A 22,768-nucleotide genomic window follows, 5' to 3' on the forward strand; every position below is an offset into this window, starting at 1 on the left:
GAGAAAGAGAGAGAGAACTAGCGTGGACTTATTTTTTATTTTTTAATATTTTATTTTTTTAATTAATATTTTTTGAAAAACCGCGTTGCAGCGTTTCGCGCTAATCGAGACCGTGCTAATCGAGGGATCACTGTATACCATTTATGGCCGGATCTCGATGGTTACCCCCATCAGCTCAATGGCCCCAAGCCTGCTGGAAAAGCCAGGTCTTTACCCCTTTCCGGAAGGCCAATAAAGTGGGTGTAGTCCAGATCTTAGGAGGTAACTGGTTCCAGAGTCGGAGCAGCCACAAAGAAGGCCCTCCCCCACGGACCTGCCAGCCGACACTGTTTAGCTGACGGGACCAGGAGAAGGCCAACTATGTGGGCCCTTACCGGTCGCTGGGAGCTATGTGGTAGAAGGCAGTCTCAAAGATAGTCTGGCCCTAAGCCATATAAGACTTCAAAGGTAATTACCAACACCTTGAATTGCATTTGGAGACCAATCAGGAGCCAGTTCAGTCTTTGGAAGATTGCTATAATGTAGGTGTATGTAGGTGCACCCACAACAGCTTGTGTGGCTGCCATCTGGATCAACTGTTCTACATGGGGCTACCCCAAATACTCTTCAGGGGTAGCCCCATGTAGAACGTGTTGCAATCTAGCCGTGAGGTGACAAGGCATGAGTGACTGTGAGAAGAGCCTCCTGATCCAAGTAGGGTCACAATTAGTGCAGTGGGCGAACCTGTGCAAAGGTCCCCCTAGCTACAGCTGTTGGTCTAAAGATTCTGGTCTAGCTATGAGTTTTCCCCCTTCAGAACCAAGGAGTGGATAGTCGATATAGTCTTTCAGAGACAATACCCACAGCCACTCAGTCTTGTAGGGGTTAAGTCTGAGCCTGTTAACTCCCATCCAGACCCTCACAGCCTCCAGGCCCCAGTACATCATATCCACTGCTTCACTGAACTGACACAGGGTAGAGATATATAACTGGGTGTCATCAGCCTATTGGTGATACCTCACCCCTATTATCACTATTATGCAGATGGACCTTGGCTAACAATGGTAATTGGGACTAGAATTTCCATCACTAAACAATGAAGTTATAACATGCAATATCATGTCACTGCATGGCTTAGCAATGGCAGTCCCAGAAGTTCCTATTGCCATCATTAAGCAAGGTCCTCCTGGTAACCTCCTGTTTACTTCCAAAAAGCAATCTCAGTGGGGGAGGCTGGCAGGAAATTGCAAGTCTCAAGGAACTTGCAAGCAGGTAGGGGGGCAGGTAACTGGCTACCATAGCCCAGTGTGAGTACAACCAGGCCAGGGAGGTTCCATATTGACTCCTTTTTTGACATTACTTTCAGAGAACCAGTTCTGGAGCAACAAAAGCAAAAGGGATTCCTATATTTCTTAAAGTGCCCAGAAAAGTCCTGGGGGTACCCCAAAACCCTCTCAGAAGTCTGCAAAATCAAAAATATTTGCCAGGTACTGAATATATCCTGCAAAAATGTAAAACAAGGTCACATTTATTATTATTATTTTATTTGTTAAATGGATTTATTTGTGAATAAAATATAGTACATATGTTAATATCTAATGGATTTAATGCCATTTTTTATACAATTCAACAAACATTCCACAAATTCATCAATTTAAAAAATTAATATTAATAAATATAACTCATAAAAACACAAGCTCTTTTGGGGATCCTGCCCAAATAATTTTTAAAAGTGGAAAGGGTGCAGTGAGAAAAGAAATTAAGAAACACTGCACTACAATAAGAAAGCATGAAAGCACTGACTTTCATTAATGCAGGAAGATATAATAGGCCACCCTAAAACCTACAGAGAGCAATCCATGTTCCTTCTGTATCTGTTAGGAACATTCTTGTTACTATCAAGAGGATCATAAAAACCTTTTAAAAATAATGTTAAGTACATGACTTGACCATTTGCTTTACTTTTAGCAAATTCATTTTCAAACAAGTTTAATGGAACATATTTTGAAATGCTCTATTTCCTATTCTACAGCTCTTATTTAAAATAAATGTTGCGTTTAAATCTGTAACTAAGAAACAGAAATGAAGAAGTACCAATACTATACACACATTACCTCGCCCTCTCCTTTGGAAGAAAAGTAATTCAATTCTTCAACATCCACCAGTTTAATTAAATTGCAAGGCAGAGGTGCTCCAACGTGGCCTGAAAATTAAGAAATATGTGGTTTTCTTCTCTTAAAAAAGTAAAAGCCACAGCAGATTATCACATAGCTATCTGCATATTAATGAAATAGTTAAGTCAGGTATGGGTAATTGAGTGAAAAGAATTAATTACAATATCTCACAGTGATATTGGTAGAGGAAGCAGCCCACGGTTTGTCTCTCCCTGAAGGGGGGGGGGGCAGTACAGAAATAGACCTGCAATTTATCACAAATATTGAAGCTAGGATCCCAGCAAGCTACATGATTTACGTAACAATATTTTGCTTAACATTACTTATACTTTCCACTGGAGGTAAATTATTGATTGGTTTTAAAAAGAACTTGCCTGTTTGGCAGAGGATATTAAAGGAGCCTAAATAGATAAATGGTCCTGCAAGCCAGCATGTTTTAGGATTATGGTCTTGGTGCTTTCAACCTTACATGACCACATTCACCTGTCTTTTATGAAGCTCCTGCCTCGTTGTTACCTGATGTCCAATCTCCCGGAGTGGTGAAGGTACACCCGGCTGTACATTCGGTTTGACCATAGCCCTCATAAACCTGTCAAAGAAACGTTGTTTAAACAAGACACTAACGTTAGCATTTTATTTAAAAACTGGGAGAAGTAAAGTTCTCTGCTGTGCTCAGAAGGGAAAATTCTATCATTCAGAGTCACTGATATTGCCCCTGCATGAGCCAAACCTTTGGTTCTTGAAATACAAAAATTATAAATAGTGGTTAATCAGAGGTGGGCTGCTAAGGTGGAACGGTAACGTGTGTTTGCCTCCATGGCTCTGAATGCTAGCAGAGTCCAGCGCAATTCTGCTACTGCAACTGCGCAGGTAGCAGAATCGTGCACGGAGGCACAGGTGCGCCTGTGTTTCAGCGTGGTTTTTTGCGCACATGGACTCCACTAGCACTCAGAGCCACGGGGGCGAGCACACGTCACCGTTCCACCTTAGCAGCCCACCCCTGTGGGTAATGTTCTTTCTTCTTATAAACTAAGAAAGTGGGGTAGAAAAAGTTTTTGGATTATGTTGCTAGGCAAGAAAAAAATTAAGTGGCTGAGAGCTGAATTATTGATAGCTACCATTAATAACATTTCTGAGGGTTAATGCTGTACGTTCTGCCTAGACTAAAGAAGAAGTATCATTTATTCCTGCAAAGAAAGGAAGAGAGCATTGTCAGTCTGGGCACAAGATGCCCTTGAACCTCTGAGAGTTTGAATATGTGTCCCCTTAAATAAAGAAAAGTGACTACAGTATATCAAAATTTCAGGAAAAAAAAGCTTGGCTTGTAGACAACCCATCTAGGAAACGGATTTATTTATCAAACTTGTATGCCATCCATCTTGTCCAAAGAGGTTTACAGACACTGAACAAAATGCAGTATAAAACATAAAGACATTTGCAAATATTGCAAATATATATACATCTTTGGTTATACTTTTTAATACAATTTAATAAAAATTACTTTTAAAAAAACATTAAAACAATAAGGGTCTTAAATTTAAATTAAAGATAATTTCAAGATAGTAGCTAATCAGTAGAACTGGAAGGCAGAAGAATGGCAACTCCCATAATAATTTAGTTTCATTCTCTAAAGATCCAAACCAATAGTTTGGCTGAAGTTGAGAGAAAAAAACCAATTCTTATAAAACATAAGAGACTGATCTTGTTAGAATAGTGACAATTTCTAGTATGAATGTATCTGGACTTTATCTGTCACTTAGGTAGAATTACAGAAAAGGTACACCTGAATAATCCTCTTGTAGATCCTACCTGACATCCTAATGCCGCTCGAAGGAAACCCAGTACTGTAGGTGAAGCAGGAGCAGCTCCAGTAACAATCATCCTAATACAACCACCCAGGCCTGCCTGTTAGATAAACACAATTTTGAAATCGAACACAGTATCACCTTATCATTCATTACTTTGAGAAAATAGAGACATTCTCCATATAAGCAACTTTATTCCCTACAAAGATAACTCCATCTTTGCTATTCTTTTAGAACTAGTTTTTCCAAAAGGCTTTTGCAGAGAACATTGATAAATATGCAACTCCAGAAGCTCTAGCACAGAGGATGGTGGGGGAGTTGGTTTTAGGTTTTCTGTTTTGATAGGCTTCTCTGAATCTGAGTACTGGATCACAGTGCATACAAAGCTCAGAGCCACATTTAACTGGAGTGGTACATAAACCCTGGTAATAAAATAATTAAAATAAAAGTGTCTGCAGGAATGGTGTGACTATCCACATTGTGCAAAGACAAAGGTCAAAGGTTTGTTCATGTTCATTAACTAATGTCCAAGACATAAGTGGGACTGCTCGTTGCTGCTTGCAAGATAAATTTTGCTACAGTTTCAAATGTCTGAATACAGATAATCCTCAAGTTAGGATGGTAATGGAGCCTGACCAGCACAATTGTAACTCGTGATGGTCATAAAGTGGGTCACTCATGTGACAACCCAATTTTACAACCTATTTTGCATTGATTTTAAAGTGAATCACCACAGTCGTTAAGTGAATCTGCAATTGTTATGCAAGTGCCAGAGTCATTAAGCTAAATAACGGCTATGAGCAGTGGTGGCGCAGTGGTTAGAATGCAGTACTGCAGTTCAAATCTCACTAGGCACACATTTGACTCAGCCTTACATCCTTCCGAGGTTGGTAAAATGACCCAGATTGTTGGGAGGAATATGCTTGCTTCCTGTAAACCGCTTAGAGAGGGCTGTAAAGCACTGTGAAGCGGTATATAAGTCTATGTGCTATTGTTATTGTTAGCTATGGAGGCGATTTTGCCAAAAACTGGAAGTAAATGCCGATTTTCAGCAAAAACATCATAAAACATGGTCCCATTACTGCAGGATGCTGCAAACCACCGTAAATGCAGCCCAATTGCCAAGTGTCTGAAGAGCAGTCATGTGCCCATAGGAAAGGAACCACCACAACTTTGAATGCAAATGCCAAGTACTTCCCATCGGAATGTCGGAAAGTTGAGGATACCCATATTGCTTGTAAATTATTGGTTCCCACAACACATTTCTCTCCAGTTCTTTTGGAAAGAGCTCAGTTCACTTAGAAAACAAGAAGCAGGAAAAGCAGTTACTATATATTGCTTAGATTAGCAGAGTATGGTTGAAATAATGAAGAGACCCATTTTTAATGAGATTCAAAGATGATTTAAATATGTGTTTTGTATTTCAGGACTTATCAATCCTCATTCTCCAGGACTGTTATCAAGATCCCCATATCTGCTGAAAAGGATCAATAATAATTCAAATTTTGCCACACACAATTCAAATAAATAAAAAGAAAAGTCAATTAGCTAAGCAATTCACCAGGATAAATATTTGGGGAATGGGAAAGGGCCTTTTTTTTTTTTAAGGAAAATCTCCTTCCTCTCATAGCAAATCCCTGCACATTTCTACTCCAGCTGTGATTTAAAGATAATTTATTATGTTTATATGGCCTCAGATTTACATAGCTGTCTATATAAAGCCCATTGATTTTAGCATATGAGCATAAAATCAATACAATTAAAATCAACATAACGTGAATCTTAATACTGGATGTGAGTCTTGCCACTTTCCTAAATACTGGGGAAATAAGGACTAAATCCACTTTCCTGGGGAAACATTCCTGAGCCTGGGGTCCATATAGGAGAAAGTCCTTTTCTGCATTCACAGCTATTTTGGGGCAGCTGAGGCATCTTTTAAAGCAGGGGTCTCCAACGTTGGCAGCTTTAAGACTTGTGGACTTCAACTCCCAGAATTCCTCAGCGGGCTTTGCTGAATACTGGGAGTTGAAGTCCACAAGTCTTAAAGTTCTAAAGCACCTCCACTACTGAATCTCAATAATTGACCAGGTTTAAAAATACAAAGAAATATTCCCTTTTTTTCTCTTGGTCTTAAATGTTTGGTTTAAAATATGTAGGCCTTGCTTACAAGTAGAAGATCGTAGACTTGTTTAACTTGAAGGGTTTACTCCTGTAAAATTAGTTATGTTAGCTAACTCTCCAATACCTTCATTACAAGGTGTTTCCATAGAGTATGGGTGCCACTCTTTCCAGAGGCAACGCTGTTCAACAGGTTTACAACAAAGGGGGGGAAATGAGCTATTTCCCCTTTTTTATCACCTGAATTCAGTATATGCTCAGCTATTCCTACATTTAAGCTAGCTTTTTTTAAATGCCTTGAGAAATATTTAGGGTAAATTGCATCCCTATTGTGAGTGACTCTCACAAGATCCAGTTTTTAAGAAAGCCTTACCTGTATTTTGTTAAAGAATAATATATCCCACAGGCTGTCATTTCTAACTATTCCACTTTGAACTTCTGCTTTTTTACGATTACCAGCAAATTCAAGAAGCCAGCGTTTCACAGGAGTGTCTGCTTGACTAAAAATCTACAAAGAGATGTAAAAGAACAAGGAAAAAAGCAAGGAAATGTTACTTTCACAGAAAAAAAATTGACAAAAAGCAAATGTATTACTTGAATAAGCAGCCATGACTCAACAAACGTCTTCTTTCCCCCTTTGATTCAATCGTATCCAATTCTCAGGAACTTTGTGGATAAATCCCTGCAATTTTTTAAAAAATAAGTGGTTGTTATTGCCTCCTTTCTAGGGCCGAGAGAAAGTGACTGTCCCAAAGTGACTCTGCTGGCTTTGTGACTAAAGCAGGACTAGAACCTATGGCATCTCCTGATGCCTTAATTGATTAGACCAAACTGACTCTCACAATTGTCATTAGTCATATACAATTTCTAGAATCAATAGTAGCTGTGCCATAAAGCTATTAGGAAAGGGCTAATCTATTATTGCTTGGATTATGCTCTATCTTCATTATACAAGTAAATTAAATAACTGAAATTTAAATGGAGGTTAAGATAGTTTGGAATTTCTAGATGTTTAGTTTGGCATGTTATACATACGGTAATTATTTGGAAAATTATAGCAATAGAACAAAGAGGCATCTGGTAACTGCAGATAAATTCTCACCTCTTAAAAGCCATTTTGTGGCTGATCTTTATTTTTATTACTGTCATAAAATGCAGCAATTATGTCACCTCTTCAGGATAAATCACTTGAATCATATTTTGTACAGTTTCACATACAAAAAGAGTAAAGAACTGAATTCAACTTCATTTATATTGTATTAATCATTCAGCAAAACTATATACTGTCTGTCAAGTGCATACGTATTTGTATGCGGATAATCCTCAACTTATGACCACAATTGAGCCCAAAATTCATGTTATTTTCATTGTTGTTTGTTAAAATTCATTGTTGTTTGTTAAATGAGTTTTGCCCCATTTTATGACCTTTCTTGCTACAGTTGTTAAATGACTGCAATTCTTAAATTAGTAATACAATTGTTTAGTGAATCTGGCTTCAGCATTGATTTTGCTTATTAGAAGATGACAAAAGGGGATCACATGACTCTAGGACCCTACAACCTTCATAAAAGTGAGTCAGTTTTCAAGCATCCAAATGTAAATCATGAGTCCATGAGTCATAAATATGAAAATGGTTATAAGTCACTTTTTTCAGTGCCATTGTAACTTCAAATGGTCACTAAGTGAGCTGTAAATTGAGGACCACATGTATACAAATATACTGTAATAACAAATACATTAAAATGCAGGTTCAAAATAATAGTGAATAGCCTAAGCCAGCAATAATTAACCTTTCTGTCACAGTGTGCTGAAAGTACGTGCAAGCACCCACACTCCCATAATGCAATGCATGTGCAATGCCCCCATGCATGCATGCAGAAGCCCTTCGCATGTGCCCTGCCCCACTCATGCGTGCACTCCCTCTAACCCCATGCATGTGCTCTGCCCACCATGCATGCAACCCCCATGTATGCGCACATGACTCTTGTGCATCCCCGGGCCCCACGCATGTACAGCAGAGACCCAAAAATCAGCTGGCTGACAGGAAGTGCATGTGCATGTTATGAATTGTTTATTATATGCATCTTCCATGCAGAGGGACCGTAAGAATCCTACACTAAAAGAATCCTTCTTTTAGTAAGAAAATTGCATAGCAATATCACAAAAGGACAACTCTTAATAAAATTACAAAGAAAATGGTAGCCATCAAGGAATGACAAAAATGCGCATGCGGTGTGGAGCTGAGACGGGATGACAGCTCATGTGCCTACAGAGAGGGCTCTGCAGGCCACGTGTGGTATGTGTGTGCCATAGGTTAACCATCACGGGCCTAAGGTGCAATGGAGTACAGTGTTCCTTCGATTTTCGCAGGGGATGCGTTCTGAGACCGCCCGTGAAAGTCGAATTTCCGCGAAGTAGAGATGCGGAAGTAAATACACTATTTTTGGCTATGAACAGTATCACAAGCCTTCCCTTAACACTTTAAACCCCTAAATTGCAATTTCCCATTCCCTTAGCAACCATTTAGATTATTACTCACCAGGGTTATTTATTAAAGTTTATTTAAAAAAATATTTATTAAAGGCGGACAAAAGTTTGGCAATGACATATATGACATCATCGGGCGGGAAAAACCGTGGTATAGAGGAAAAAACACGAAGTATTTTTTAATTAATATTTTTGAAAAACCATGGTATAGACTTTTTGCAAAGTTTGAACCCGCGAAAATCGAGGGAACACTGTATATGTTTTATTTCAAAGAGAAGATACTTAAAAAATTGCCATAAGAGAACCGACTCTCTTCCTGGGTGTTATCAAAGAAACACCCATCAGATAGTAGCATTTGATAATGATGGGGATGTTGTTATTACTATCCAATAATGCTAGCAAAAGGTAGGCAGCTGTAGATAAAAAATACTTTCTCAATTATCCTTGCTGCTTAAAATCTTAAGCGGTACCACCAAAGGGTATCCTGCTGTACCAATACAGACCCCCACCTCTTTTGGTCCTTTGCCATGATGTCCCACAGATGCCCGTACAGATTGAGCTAGCAACACAATGCTGCTTTTGTAATTCTGACGAAAGCAGAAAATTTCCTTAGACACCCCTAGGAACCAGAATCAAAATCCTGATTTGCAAGTCCCTTTCCTTACTGTATTTCAAAATCGTTATAAAATTATAAAATAAGATAGGCAAATTCTGCATCTTTGCCATGCTAAAAATCTAGTGATGATAAAGTAAAGTAAGCAAGACGTAGCCATTCAAAGTCCAACAACACCATGTGTATCAGTATCATTCATCACCCCCTAAGTAAGGATGCAGGTGGGAATAGTCCATGTAGCCTATGGTGCTAGCCAGAAGACTGCCTGCATGTTCCTACTGAGGCACAAGCACAGAAGTGGAAATAAAGCAGCGCTCAGGCTAATGGCAAAGTCTTCTCGAGCTACTAATTGTGCTCTACAGACATACTTAATATTTTATATTGCAGATATCATTTAGACAACTGTGTGTGTGAGAGAGGAATACACTTTTTGTAAAATAGAAAACCTGGAGCCTCTGGTCTTCCAGCTTAGAACAAACCCTAAGCAATAGTGGCCACAGAAATCAAATCTTGGAAGTCCTGCGAGCAACAATAAATCTCATATAAAAAGAAATACAGAGATCCAGATTACAACCCTCATATCATTTAAGCCCGACCATCCATCCATCCATCCATCCATCCATCCATCCATTCTCAACTTCCCATCTCCTCAAAGAGGGATTTCTGGATGGTATACAATAAAACACCAAAATATAGGAATAGCACAAAAGACTTCACAGTCTTTTACAGCCCTTTCTAAGCGGTTTACAGAGTCAGCATATAGAAACATAGAAGACTGACGGCAGAAAAAGATCTCATGGTCCATCTAGTCTGCCCTTATACTATTTCCTGTATTTTATCTTAGAATGGATAAATGGTTTTTCCCAGGCATGTTTAAATTCAGTTACTGTGGATTTAACAACCATGTCTGCTGGAAGTTTGTTCCAAGCATCTACTACTCTTTCACTAAAATAATATTTTCTCACATTGCTTCTGATCTTTCTCCCAACTAACCTCAGATTGTGCCCCCTTGTTCTTGTGTTCAGTTTCCTATTAAAAACACTATCCCTATATCAGCGTTTCCCAACCGGTGTGCCGCGGCACACTAGTGTGCCGCGAGACAGTCAGGTGTGCCGCGAAGCTCCTAGGGAAGCTCCAGCTGGACGGGGCGCTGCCGGTGCCGGACCGCCGTATCCGGCGTTCTCCTGCTGGGCCCCAAAGAAGGAAGGCGGGGAAAAGGAGGCAGGGGCGGGGAGGTGCAGCAGTAGGAGTAAAGGGAGCCGCGGCCGCCCCTGCCTCCCCACGGTGCCTCTGGCCAAACGCGCCCCTGGCTTCTCCGCCCTGCCCCATTGCCCGCCCGATCCGCCCACTCTCCGCCGCCGCCGCCTCCTGTCTTGGGGCGCGATCTTCCCCCTCTCCTCCTCCACCGCCTTCTGCCTTGGGGCGCGATCTGCCCCCTCTCCTCTGCTGCCGCCTCCTGCTTTGGGGTGCGATCCGCCCCCTCTCCTCCTCCGCCGCCTCCTGCCTTGGGGCGAGCAATCCAGGAGTCCAGGACTGTGTGGCTTTGCGCCATGAAGAGAAAACGGCAGCAGGGAAAAGTTGGCCGGGCTAACGGGAGGCAGTGTGTGGCCGGGCGCTGTGGACGTCTGGGAGGGCGAGGGGGCTGATGGCTGCTGCCTCTTAGCTGCAGAGCCGGCGGGCGGAGGCAAAGACAACGGCGCCCTTCACTCTCTCTCCGGCTCTCTTTCTTTCTTTTTCTCTCTGTTGCCGGCGTGGTGAACGAGAAAGAGAGAGAGAGAAAAAGGAGGGGAGAGAGAATGAGAGAGAAAGAAAGCAAGAGAAAGAGAAGGAAAGAAAGCAAGAGAGAGAGAGAAAGAGAGGGGGGAAGGAGGGAGAGGTAAAGACATAGAGGGAGGGAAGGAGGGAGAGAAAAGGGAGCAAAAAAGAGAGGAAGAAAGAAAGAGGGATGGAGAGATAAAGAAGGGAAGGAAGAGAGAGAAAGAAAGAGGGAGGGAGAAATAGAGTGAAATGGAGGAAGAGCTATTTTTTTTGTCCAAACTTTTCTTTAGCCCCCCCCGCCCCCCGCCCCCCGTTCAGTGTTCCCCAGAATTTTGAAAATATGAATAATGTGCCGCGGCTCAAAAAAGGTTGGGAAACACTGCCCTATATAAATTGCCTCAACAATCTAAATAAATCAATATAAACAATATAAAATTAAAGTGTTGTTACAATTTTGCAATTAAAAATAATTAAAAAATTTGATAAGAGGCAAGAATAATTAAAACTTGTTAAAATTAGTTGGCAAAGGTAAAGAGAGGGCTCTCAGGGCACCAACCAATCCCATGACTGCATGTTCATGCTCTCTTTTCCATTCTATGCATGGAATTCATTATTAAAATCAATCTACAGTAATTTCAATTCTCACTTAACATAATAGCCAGTCTGAACACAGTTTGACTTCTGCATAGGAGCATTCAAATAAAACAATCTGGAAACAATCTGCACATGTACACAAATGTCCTTTTGAATATACAATGTGACAGCCACAAAATTGATTGCATAGGTTTTTTTTTGACATTTATCTTTAATTCTATGGCACTGCATGGTGATTAATGTTTTACTGTTTATTTTCCAACTACACATCATATTATCTACCCTTATTTTCTGTCTTCCAGTTCAAGGCATAGTGACTGATTATACCAACACGATCAAGAAGAATGGAGGAAACAAGATAGGAAAACATTTTGGGGATTTTTTTCTTCTTCTTTGCAAGCACAGACAATTCACAAAATGTGAGTGATCAGAATTTAGCATGAAATATCAGAATGCAATGTAGAGAATGAATAGAACTTTGCCACTTGCTAGAAATGATAAGGCTAAAGAAATAAAAAACGTTTTACTGAATAGGATTCTTTTTACATAGTAATAGAAGAACCAACTTTATTTCACTTGCTGTCTAACAGAAGAGCACTTCACACTATAGACCTATTGCAATATTATAATAATTAGACCAGGGGTGAAATGCTCCCTGTTTGGACTGGTTCTTGTCTACTGGTAGTGGTGGGCGCTGATGGTTCTCAGAGCCAGTAGCGACGGCTGGATGGTCATGCCATTGAACTAGTCCCCGAGTTGCCACTTGCTCACCCTGCCCTGCCCAGTCTCTGCTCTGCAGCTTGCCTGCCTGAAGCGCTACACCCCTGATCTACCTGCCAGGTAAGCCTGCGAAGTCAAGGCCTACTTAGCTGCCCCACCATCCCAGCCGGCCTTTCCTACTCCATTCCCTGGAGCCCAAAGCCCTAACATGCTTTCTTCCCTTCCCTGTGGCTTTCCCGGTGTCCCATAGCCAGCTTGCGAAGGCAGGCAAGCGGAAGGCCATGTGGAAGGCAGGAAAGCATATCAGTGTGGCGAGGAAGTGAGGTAGCAGCATCCTTCTTCCCCGCAGCTCTGCTATGCTTGGCGGCCTTTTACATAGCCTTCCTGGTGATCCCCATAGCTGCTTGCCTTCCTAGGTCGGTGTCCAGCCCGGCCAGTGGGTAGGTGGGCAGCCCTTGATGGAAACGCAGCCCTTGAGAGGGCAGCAGCAGTGGTGGTCTGGAAGAGCAAGACGATGTCCAGTGGCTGCTGCGTATGCACCCGCCCCATTTCTGCAAAGGCAGAGTTTCCCCCTGCCGCCCGCAGGGCAATCCAAAGATTGGAAGGGGATGCTGCAGAAAAGGCCACCTTCTACCTGGCTCTGTGTGCCTCTTGGGCTAGCTCTGCAGTGCTTGGGGCTCTGACGCAGCCCGTTGGCTTCCCACCTGGCCACTTGCCTGTTTTCTTTGCAGATTGGCCTGGCCGACTGCCAACACCACTCTGGGAACTGTTTCCATGGCAGCACTTCCTGCCGGCAAAAAAGTGGAACAAGAGGCACGGAGGCCTCTTTGCCACTCCCATGCTAACGCCCCAGTGCCATCACTGGGGAAACACCACAGGGCTCCCAAGCATGCTGGTTGGGGCTAGGGAAGGGGGGCGGGTGCCTAGACCATCAAGGCTCGCAACCACAACAGCTTTCCAGACAGCACCACTGTCTCCCTGCCACACCAAGGCCCCTACCAGCCCTGGAGCTTGAGGCTGGTGGAACTCCACAGGTGCATGTCCTGATGCTGCCCAGCCTACAAAGTTTCCGGAACTGAAGCCAGGAAGGTGAGAGCGGCGGCAGCAAGGAAAGGAAAGGAGTGGAGGAGGAAAGAAAAGGAAACTTATGACCACAATTGAGCCCCAAATTTTGTTTGCTAAACAAGAACGTGGTTAAGTGAGTTTCACCACATTTTACAAGTTGGCCATGCCCACCTGATCACCTGACCACCAAGCACGCCCATCTGGTCACCTGATCGCCAAGCACACCCAACAAGTCACCTGACCACCAAGTCATGTCCACCTGAAGCCATGCCCACCTGACCTCCAATCCACACCCACAGAAGCAGTAGGAAATTTGTTTACATTTTATCACTGAATTAGAATGTTTCTTATGTATTTTAAAAAGACATAGGAGTTGTTTTGGAACAAAAATGTAGCAGTCTATAGGCTATAAGTATGCACCTCTATTAGTTCAGTCTTCTCAATTAGTGGAGTGATTTAAGTAGACAAATTAGAATTTTTAAAGATTATTAAGATTATTTTTATGGATATTAATTGGATTACTATGCTATTGTGTCTTTGTATATGTTGTGAGCCGCCCCAAGTCCTCGGAGAAGGGCGGCATACAAATCCAATTAAATAAACAAACAAACAAACAAATTCTTATATTAATTAATTTCATTCTAGTAATTGTTCTGCCTAAAATTCTTTTTATAATTATCCTAATGGTTCTGCTGCTTACATGATAGATTTTTCAAGAGCCCAAACTCATATTTCAGCAAAATCAATTTTCAAGCAGCAGATAAGAATATTTTGCATTTCTTTCGTTCATAAAAACACCATCAAAATTAACAAGCATTCAGGTAGTTAAATACTTTTAAATGGAACATACTATTCTACTGGAAATTTCTGTTACAACATTCTGAGCAAGCAAGCTGGCTTACATAAAAGTTACATATGCAGCAGCCAACAAATTTAAGAAAAGAAAGAAGCATCCAGTCCTAACTACTAAATAAGATAATTTTTCATTTTAATTTGCCAACATAAATGGTACCTTATCGTACATCCTGTTGAGTAGCCTTGGCACAACAGGAAAGATGGTGGGACGCAGAGCTTTCATGTCATCGGATAGCAAGCGAATATCTCCTTGGAAGAAACCAATTCGTCCCCCATGACAATACACTACAGACTGTAACGAAGGAGAAAGAAACAAATTATTTCCTGTTTTTACCTAATAGGCCCCAAATGTGCCAATATGACCTAAATAAAACCCATCTAGTGCTCCTCAGGCATCTTTGTTATTGGTGATACCGGAAAGTCACTATTAAATAACTCCTGATAAGAAGGTTTTATCCAATAGTTTTGGCCATGCCATGTGTGTAAGAGAACAAGTGTCCTCTGTTCTACCATTAGGGGGCAGATGCTTCTATTAAAGAATCCAAGATCTGCTTCCTTGCAATACTGATTTACTCAAAAACCCAGCTTTGATGGGTGAGAGCTATCCACTCTATACTTTAAGTCAGGGGTCCCCAAACTTTTTACACAGGGGGCCAGTTCACTGTCCCTCGGACTGTTGGAGGGCCGGACTATAAAAAAAACCCTATGAACAAATCCCTATGCACACTGCACATACCTTGTTTTAAAGTAAGAAACAAAATGGGAACGTACTATTTAGAGGGGGGAGAAGATCTGAAATTCATATATGTTTATGTTTTGTTTTTAATTTTCTTTTGTTAACATCTGATTGGCTATACAAGGTTTTCTTGGCTTATGAAAAATATATAAAGAAAGAAGGAAGCACTTTGGCATAATGGTTAATAAGTAAGAAATATAATTGGTGTTGCACTTTTTAAAGGAACATTAAGGAGGGAATTTAATTAAAAGAAAATGAATGTAACTGGATGACAAAATTAGAAAAAAAACCTTTTGCAACTTTTTTGATGATTGATATTAGTTACTAACAAAATACCACATTTTATTCATTGAAAATTAGATGGTACACTGTGTTGTTTGAATGTATGTTGAGAGAAAAATTTTAAAAAATTACCCCCACCCAAAACAGTCCTTCCTTCCTCTGTCCCTCCATTTCATTCTTCCTTCCTTCCTTCCTTGTTCCCTCCATCTCTCCTTCTTTCCTTCCTTCCTTCCCTCCTTCATTCCTCTCCACTTCTCCTTCCCTCCCTCTCTTTCCCTTTTCTTTCTTTCTCTCTCTCTTTTCCCTGTGCTCTTGTCACTCACTGGCTGGCCGGATAAATGGCCTCAGTGGGCCGCATGTGGCCCGCGGGCCGTAGATTGGGGACAACTGCTTTAAGTTCTTGGCAAAAGACATTCCATTAAAAATTTCAGCACTAGTTGTAGGGCAAACAACTAGCTGAGTTTAGGAAAGACAGTCTTTGGAAGAGAGGTAGTTCATTACAAGTGGTAAGTTGTAGGTTTGAACCAGGGCTCCTATTCGCTCATACTATTAGTCGTCAGAGAGCCAGTCGCGAAGGCAGAGTGAGGCTCCGCCTACCCACCCTGATGCCACCATTTGGGTTCTTTTATCCTCTGCACATGCACAGAACACTTTGCGCATGCGCAGAGGGTAAAAGAACCCAATGGCGGTGTCCAGGTGGGTGGGTGGAGCCTCACACTGCCTTCGTAACCTGCTCTCCGACAACCAACAGGCACAAGTGAACCGGGAGCATTTTACCCCTGGCTTGAACAATAAACTTAAAAAGAACTGAGAATTAATAGTGTTCTTTTCCAAGTGAAGTAAATATATACATATATTAAAATAACAAACCTGGAGTAACTGAAATTTTAGGTTTAAAGCAGTCACTGGCAAGACTTGTATGTAATATTTTCAACCATGGTTAAACTATGCAGAAAGAACCTAATTTCTCTTTAATATTCTGCTTAGATTCAAGGAGAACAAAATTAAAGTTCACCGTCTGTTTTAGATTAATAGCAATGGCACTTAGACTTATATACTGCTTCATAGTGCTCTCTCTAAGCAGTTTACAGAGTCAACATATCTGACAAACTGGGTACTTATTTTAACGACCATCTTGCAAGGGTTCCTACTTACCGCCGTTACCGGTGCGATGCGTGCGCAGCTCCGGGTGACCGACGTGCACATGCACGTCCCAGCAAAATTTTGCTTCTGCTCATGCGCAGGAAGCAAACTTTCACGTGCATGTGCGTCCTCTCATGAGATTTTGCTTCCTGCACATGCGCAGAGCAAAATTTTGCCAGGATACGTGCCCCCACCTGTCAATCACCCGGAGCTGCATGCACATCACTGTTTTTATTATCGGTGTGCAGTGTGGCCTGTACTGATAAGGAACCCAATACTGCAGACCACGAAAGGAAGGAAGGCTGAGTCAACCTTGAGCCGGTCAGGTAATTAAGTCCAATTCAGCATGTTTCTGAATCTTAAACCCAAGATAATTGTCACTATAATTAGAGGGAAAAGTTTCAGGCCAGAGTTTGTGGAGATGGTTTGTTTTCATGAGTCGAATAGGATAGGGCAGTGTTTCCCAACCTTGGCAACTTGAAGATATTTGGACTTCAACTCCCAGAATTCCCCAGCCAGCATTTGCTGGCTGGGGATTTCTGGGAGTTGAAGTCCAAACATCTTCAAATTGCCAAGGTTGGGAAACACTGGGATAGGGCATGGATGAAGCCAGACCTAGGAGAGTCATTCTTATAATGCTATACTATGATTCAGTGCCATGTTTTTCAATCTTGGCAACTTTAAAATGCCTGAATTTCAAGTCCCAGAATTCCAAAGCCAGCATGCTTGTTGAAGTCCAAATATCTTACGTTTGCCTGGCTGGGGATTTCTGGGAGTTGAAGTCCAAACATCTTCAAGTTGCCAAGGTTGGGAAACACTGGGATAGGGCATGGATGAAGCCAGACCTAGGAGAGTCATTCTTATAATGCTATACTATGATTCAGTGCCATGTTTTTCAATCTTGGCAACTTTAAAATGCCTGAATTTCAAGTCCCAGAATTCCAAAGCCAGCATGCTTGTTGAAGTCCAAATATCTTACGTTTGCCAGTTTGAAAAACACTGACTGGGCCATCCAGTCAGTTCCTAATGTGGGGCCATCCACACATCTGGGCCACCCCATTGCCTAGTCCTCCCTTTTTCAAATTGTTCAGCAGGAGAAAATGTTGGCTTCCACTGACACTGAGGAGGCCTTACCTGTACCATTCGCTCAAACATGTGTGCTAAAGGCAAATAGGAAATGTGTACATCCTCATATGTAGGAGACCACTGACTCTGGAAAAAAAAACACAACAGGGAGCCCCACAAGGCCTGGTCAGTCTAGGCAGTTTCTTACCTGTATCACTCTCTCAAACATGTGAGCCAAAGGTAGGAACGAGATGAGTACATCGTCCTGTCTCGGAAAGATCACTTTCTGCAGATGAAGGGCATGGGAGACAGAAAGGAAAGAAACACTGACAGGAAGACACAACAAGAAAGTCATAAAACAATAAAAAGAAAAATGGCACCAAGAGGAGCAAAAGGGGGGATACAGGTTATTACGTGAGAAAAGAGAACAGTGTTTGAAATGATGCGTTAGGCCACGACACCAATGGAGCTATGTTAGCAGGAGTGGTGAGTAACACAAAGGTGTAATGCAGAGAGTCTCTCCACTGTACAGGGTACCAAAGGTGTCCGTTCCTAATCACAACACCAAAATGACAACAAGTGCATCATATTATCTATTACTGACACAAATCCTGCCCTTTCATACTTGCATTATTACAATTACGCAATTATGGAAGGAATGGAGTTTGCATCATGGCACATATTTTATCTTCAGTCCCGTCCTCTCTCCACCCCCCACCCACCCCGATCTTCTCCAGATACCTAGGCAGGTGTGTTTTGAGACCTAAGCAATGATCATGCCCTTTATTGAAGCATCTCTGATGCCAAGTCAAAATGCCCAGTCCCAAGAACACTTCAAATACTTTTGCTGCTTGGCGTTTTCCCCAAAATAGTGCCGCTTTTTAACAATGTAACAATTTTCAACAAAATTGACATAATAGGCTACAAGTTCAAGTGTCGACATCCAAATGGGTTAGGAACATATTCAAGTCAAACCATTTAGCTAGCAGACACACTATTTGTAATGGAAGGACAGGATATTCATTTATTTATACAAACGCCCATCTATTTATTTACTGAAACATTATTATTAACGTAATAAGATCCCTTTTCAGCAAAAAGCTACCCAGAGTGACTCTAGTAGGAGGTGGGTGGTATATAAATAATAAAATAAATAAAATGAAATAAAATATTCCTCATCCTCCAGTAGAAGGAAATCTGTGGCCTATAATAACTGTTTGATCCCTAGGATCAGCTGTAATCTACAAGTGACAGATCAGTCACATATCAAGATGGGGCGGAAAAGGGTTCCTATGAAATCCTGAATAATTGGAGCTAAGTAGTGGTTTATGTTGTGTTTCATTCTGGCTTAGTGCACTATGTTAATTCATCCATAATAGGGCACTGCAGCTTGTTTTTTTAAAAAAACACAGTTAATCTGATTGAACCCAATTAGCACAAGGCAACCTCTGAGTCATAAACAGAATATAGCATGTGATGCTTTTATGAGGATGAGATATAACACAAAATTGATAGCCAAGTAAATTCTGTTTATCAGTCAGTCATTAAAGGCATCGGAATCCTTCCAAGGTTTTTTTTAAAAAAATATCATGTTATAAATTAACCTTGCAATTTTGCTTTGGATGTCTGCTCATGCTTCCATGCTTTAAATTACACAGATTCTTTATTAACCCTTTCTGGTTTGCTGCTCTGCTCACAAAATATTTTAGATAGAAGGGACTCATTTTCCATTTCTCTGTTTTTCTTTAAAATGCCTAATATTTTTTAAATATATATTTCTATTGCAGAAAATCAATTTATGGATGAGGTGCTCATAGTGATCATTGTAGAAAGGCTATTTATTATCAGCTGGGAGCTGAAAGAGCTGCCATGAGGGGGAAAAATATCTGAAGTTCTCTGACCATTTTTTAAACATGAAGACTTACAGTATTCCTGTTCTTGAACTGGACAGCAATAATATTTAATGATTATGGTTCTAAATCCATTTTCCTTTCCCCAAACTGCTTTTTCCACTTGATCCAAATTTAGTCATGTTTCAAAAAGGCCACTAAAAGTAACTTAAGTTTTAAGGCAATATTAATTATAGTTACTCTGACACAGTGTGTCTGCATGAACCATGCCCAAGTCTCAAGTTGGAATGATCCTTTGTTTGTTTACCCACCCTTCTTGCTAAGAAAAAAATACCTTAAATTCAAAAATCATTATTGGATTTTTTGCTACTATTAATTCAGTTCTTAAGTCACTGGCACTGAAAATTACAGTCATAACTCCCGAGCAGTTTCCTATTTTGTAGGTGTTTCTATTTCCAAAATTATATAGTTCATTTTGTTGTCAGGTTTTAAAGTAAATAGAGTATTCACCTCTGTCACTTTCAAAAAACCTGAAAAATCAGCCACCACATTTCCATGAGTCAGCATAGCACCTTTTGGGTTACCTACAAAATGGAGGAAGAAGCATCTTATCAAATAAACATTCACATTTACCAGCTAAGAAACATTGGCAAAGAAATCAGCGCCACAGAGAATTCTTTCAAAATAAAATTTCTTATTTGCCAATAAGAGCTGATCTTTGACAAGATGTGCACTGTCAACCTTTAAATGCCTGCTTAGCATCTATAGTTTAAGCAGTTTTCACACCTGTAGTATTAGTGAAGGCAAGATGGGTCAATCAAATAAGTCACTTTATATATACCCAAAAGGCACTTTCAGGGACTCTGCCAGGTATTTGCTATAAAAAATTATTGTTCTGATGTTGAAACTTGGTTCCCATAAGCTTTCTCTTCACTGAACTGTGAACTCTCATCATCTACATTAGAAATGTACCTCGTTTAAGGACAACATTTGCACCATGACAATCCTCTGGAAAATATACCTGAGTCTATGGAGAGGGGCGGCATACAAATCCAATAAATATATACCAATTTGGTGGAAGGTACTAAACAAGGAGCCCCTGGCAAGTCCATCCATCATTTCTCAGATGCTTGTTTTCTTCTCTTCTTTTTGCTGATTCCCTTTCCCTTCAGTATGAGGCTAGTACAAGCTTTTATAATCAAGCTGAGGATGTTCTACTATAACCACTCAAATTTAAGCATAATATACCGGTATTTGAAATCACCTTTTTTGTTTCAGAGGTATCTTTGACAACAATAAGCTTCTACCAGGTTCAAATGTTAAGTTGCATTACAGCTTTGTACAGGTTCTGAAACTTAATGTAGTCTTTCCTTACAACTGTCAGGTAATCTACAACCATAGCCAATTCTACTAGTGCTATCTGATGGACAGCAACCAAGATGTTTTCCTTCAAATATTTATAGGCTTGGAAGTATTAAGGAATGCATTAAATAAATGTAGTATTTGAGAGTAGGTAGAGCTAGCAAGATTATTACTCCCAACCAAGGACATTTTTTAAAAGGAGAGATAATGAAATATGCTTTGAAAATCCAAATACAGTGGTACCTCGGTTCCCGACCACAATTCGTTCCAGAAGTGTGGTTGAGAATCAATTTGGTCGAGTACTGAATTAATTTATCCCATAGGAAATAATGGAAATGGATTTAATTGGTTCCCAGCCCCTGTTGACTCGCTGGGAACCAATTAAATCTATTTTCTTTATTTCCTATGGGATAAAAATCTGAGGAGCTCTATAGTCTAACCTCTCCAAGCTGCAGGAAGGGTGGGGGCGGCTGCAATACCGGCAGATTCGGGGGGCTCCTTTCCTCAGTGCTTCATCTTGTGCACCAACTTTCTCCTTCCCGGCAGCAGCGGTGGTGACGACACCGGCTTCCCTTCGAGGAGCAGCAGCACCAGGAACGTCACGTAATGAAGGGAAGCCAGTGGAGCGGCGGCAACTGCTGAGATGGCTCCACCAGCTTCCCTTCATCACGTGACGTTCCCGGCGCTGCTGCTCCTCGAAGGGAAGCTGCTGCTGTCGCCACAGCTGCCGCCGGGAAGGAGAAAGTTGGTGCACAAGACGAAGCACTGAGGAAAGGAGCCCCCCGAAGCTGCTGGTATTGCAGCCGCCCCCACCCTTCCTGCAGCTTGGAGAGGTTAGACTATAGAGACTGTTCAGTGGGCGGTAACATTTTGGATAACAAACAAAATTTTCTGTGGCTGTTCGGTATCCGAATTTTTGTTCAGATACCGAAGCAAATTTTTGCCGAAAATTTTGTTCGGTATCCGAAATGTACGAGAACCAAAGCGTTCGAGAACCGAGGTACCACTGTATATGACATTTGTTCCCATTTTACTTTCTAAAGAAGTTTTCTTGCTGCATTTATCTTAAGATAAATTTGAACTCACAACATCAGGTTCCAAAACACTAAGTAAAGATAATGTATTTGTGTATTTTAAAATAGGTAATGTTTCCAAATGTATAACTCATATATAAAGCACATAGATTTAGAAAAAATAATGAAAATGTCTGAATTAAGTATATTCTACCATAATGTGAGAAAAAGTCAGGTATAAGCATGATTTTTTATTTGTCACATTAAATATATCAAAATCACCAATTAGAACTAGCATTATCAAGATCCAAAAAGCTAACATTTCAATATTTTGGAAAATACATTTTTGCAGTGAAGGAAATAACCTCTTCATTCTTCATGTATTTGACTGTCTATGCAGTGGTTCTCAACCTTTCTAATGCCGCAACCCCTTAATACAGTTCCTCATGTTGTAGTGACCCCCAACCATAAGTCTAGCACCAATTCTCTCAACAGAGCTCTAAGCTGATTGGTAGGAAGGTCAGAGAGACATCCTCATTGTAAACGCCTGATTGGTCAAATTGTAAAATTACTAATAATCGCACCTCGGCTAAACTGGTTGGAAATTGCAATTGCTATACATATACAGTAGCTTGAAGTTAAAATAATGAAGTAAAATAAAAGTAAAATAAATAAAAGATCAATGGTGGAAATATTTAGTAAAGTCACTTTATGCAGAATTCAAAGATCTTTGAATACAAGATTTTAATTCTAATATCCACTGGAGCTGAAATTAAATTCATAATGGGCCAAGTGAGTCATTCTATCCTTGAATTTAACCAGTTATTTACCAGTATAAATGTTTTAACTTTTCAAATATATATCAGCAGTCAGGGTGATAAGCACTTTGTATTTATATATATAGCATTATGCTTTTGAAACCCAAATATTGAAAAAATATGTAAAAGTAATCAAAATTAAAATACACATTTCTATTTACAAACATTTGAAATGGGTCTAAAAGAGTTAAATTATAAATTACATTTATGTTAAATTTAATCAGAATTAAAGTGATAAATTTTACCTGTGGTACCACTAGTAAAGCAGATAATTGATAGATCTTCTGGTTGAGGAGGCTAAAAAAAATCACAATAATAAGAAACAAAATTT

At 40.6% G+C, this 22,768-nt stretch overlaps 1 protein-coding gene across 5 annotated transcripts in view; it reads right to left on the bottom strand.

Moving 5' to 3' along the window:
- Positions 1–22,768, bottom strand: part of ACSL6 (acyl-CoA synthetase long chain family member 6) — a 118,147-nt gene that overhangs the window by 14,149 nt on the left and 81,230 nt on the right. For 3 of the 5 annotated variants that reach the window (XM_070739281.1, XM_070739280.1, XM_070739282.1), the window contains exons 9-16: positions 22,683–22,734; positions 19,755–19,828; positions 17,603–17,680; positions 14,326–14,460; positions 6,450–6,584; positions 3,963–4,058; positions 2,670–2,742; positions 2,094–2,182 (exon numbers count right to left, since the gene is read on the bottom strand). In XM_070739281.1, the coding sequence (XP_070595382.1) occupies positions 2,094–2,182; positions 2,670–2,742; positions 3,963–4,058; positions 6,450–6,584; positions 14,326–14,460; positions 17,603–17,680; positions 19,755–19,828; positions 22,683–22,734 (732 nt within the window). Of the gene's footprint in view, positions 1–2,093; positions 2,183–2,669; positions 2,743–3,962; positions 4,059–6,449; positions 6,585–14,325; positions 14,461–17,463; positions 17,542–17,602; positions 17,681–19,754; positions 19,829–22,682; positions 22,735–22,768 lie in introns of all 5 variants that reach the window. The other 2 variants (XM_070739279.1, XM_070739284.1) reach the window with 1 other exon arrangement.

Source organism: Erythrolamprus reginae, chromosome 2 (assembly GCF_031021105.1).
Source record: "Erythrolamprus reginae isolate rEryReg1 chromosome 2, rEryReg1.hap1, whole genome shotgun sequence".
NCBI classification, from domain to species: Eukaryota; Metazoa; Chordata; class Lepidosauria; order Squamata; family Dipsadidae; genus Erythrolamprus; species Erythrolamprus reginae.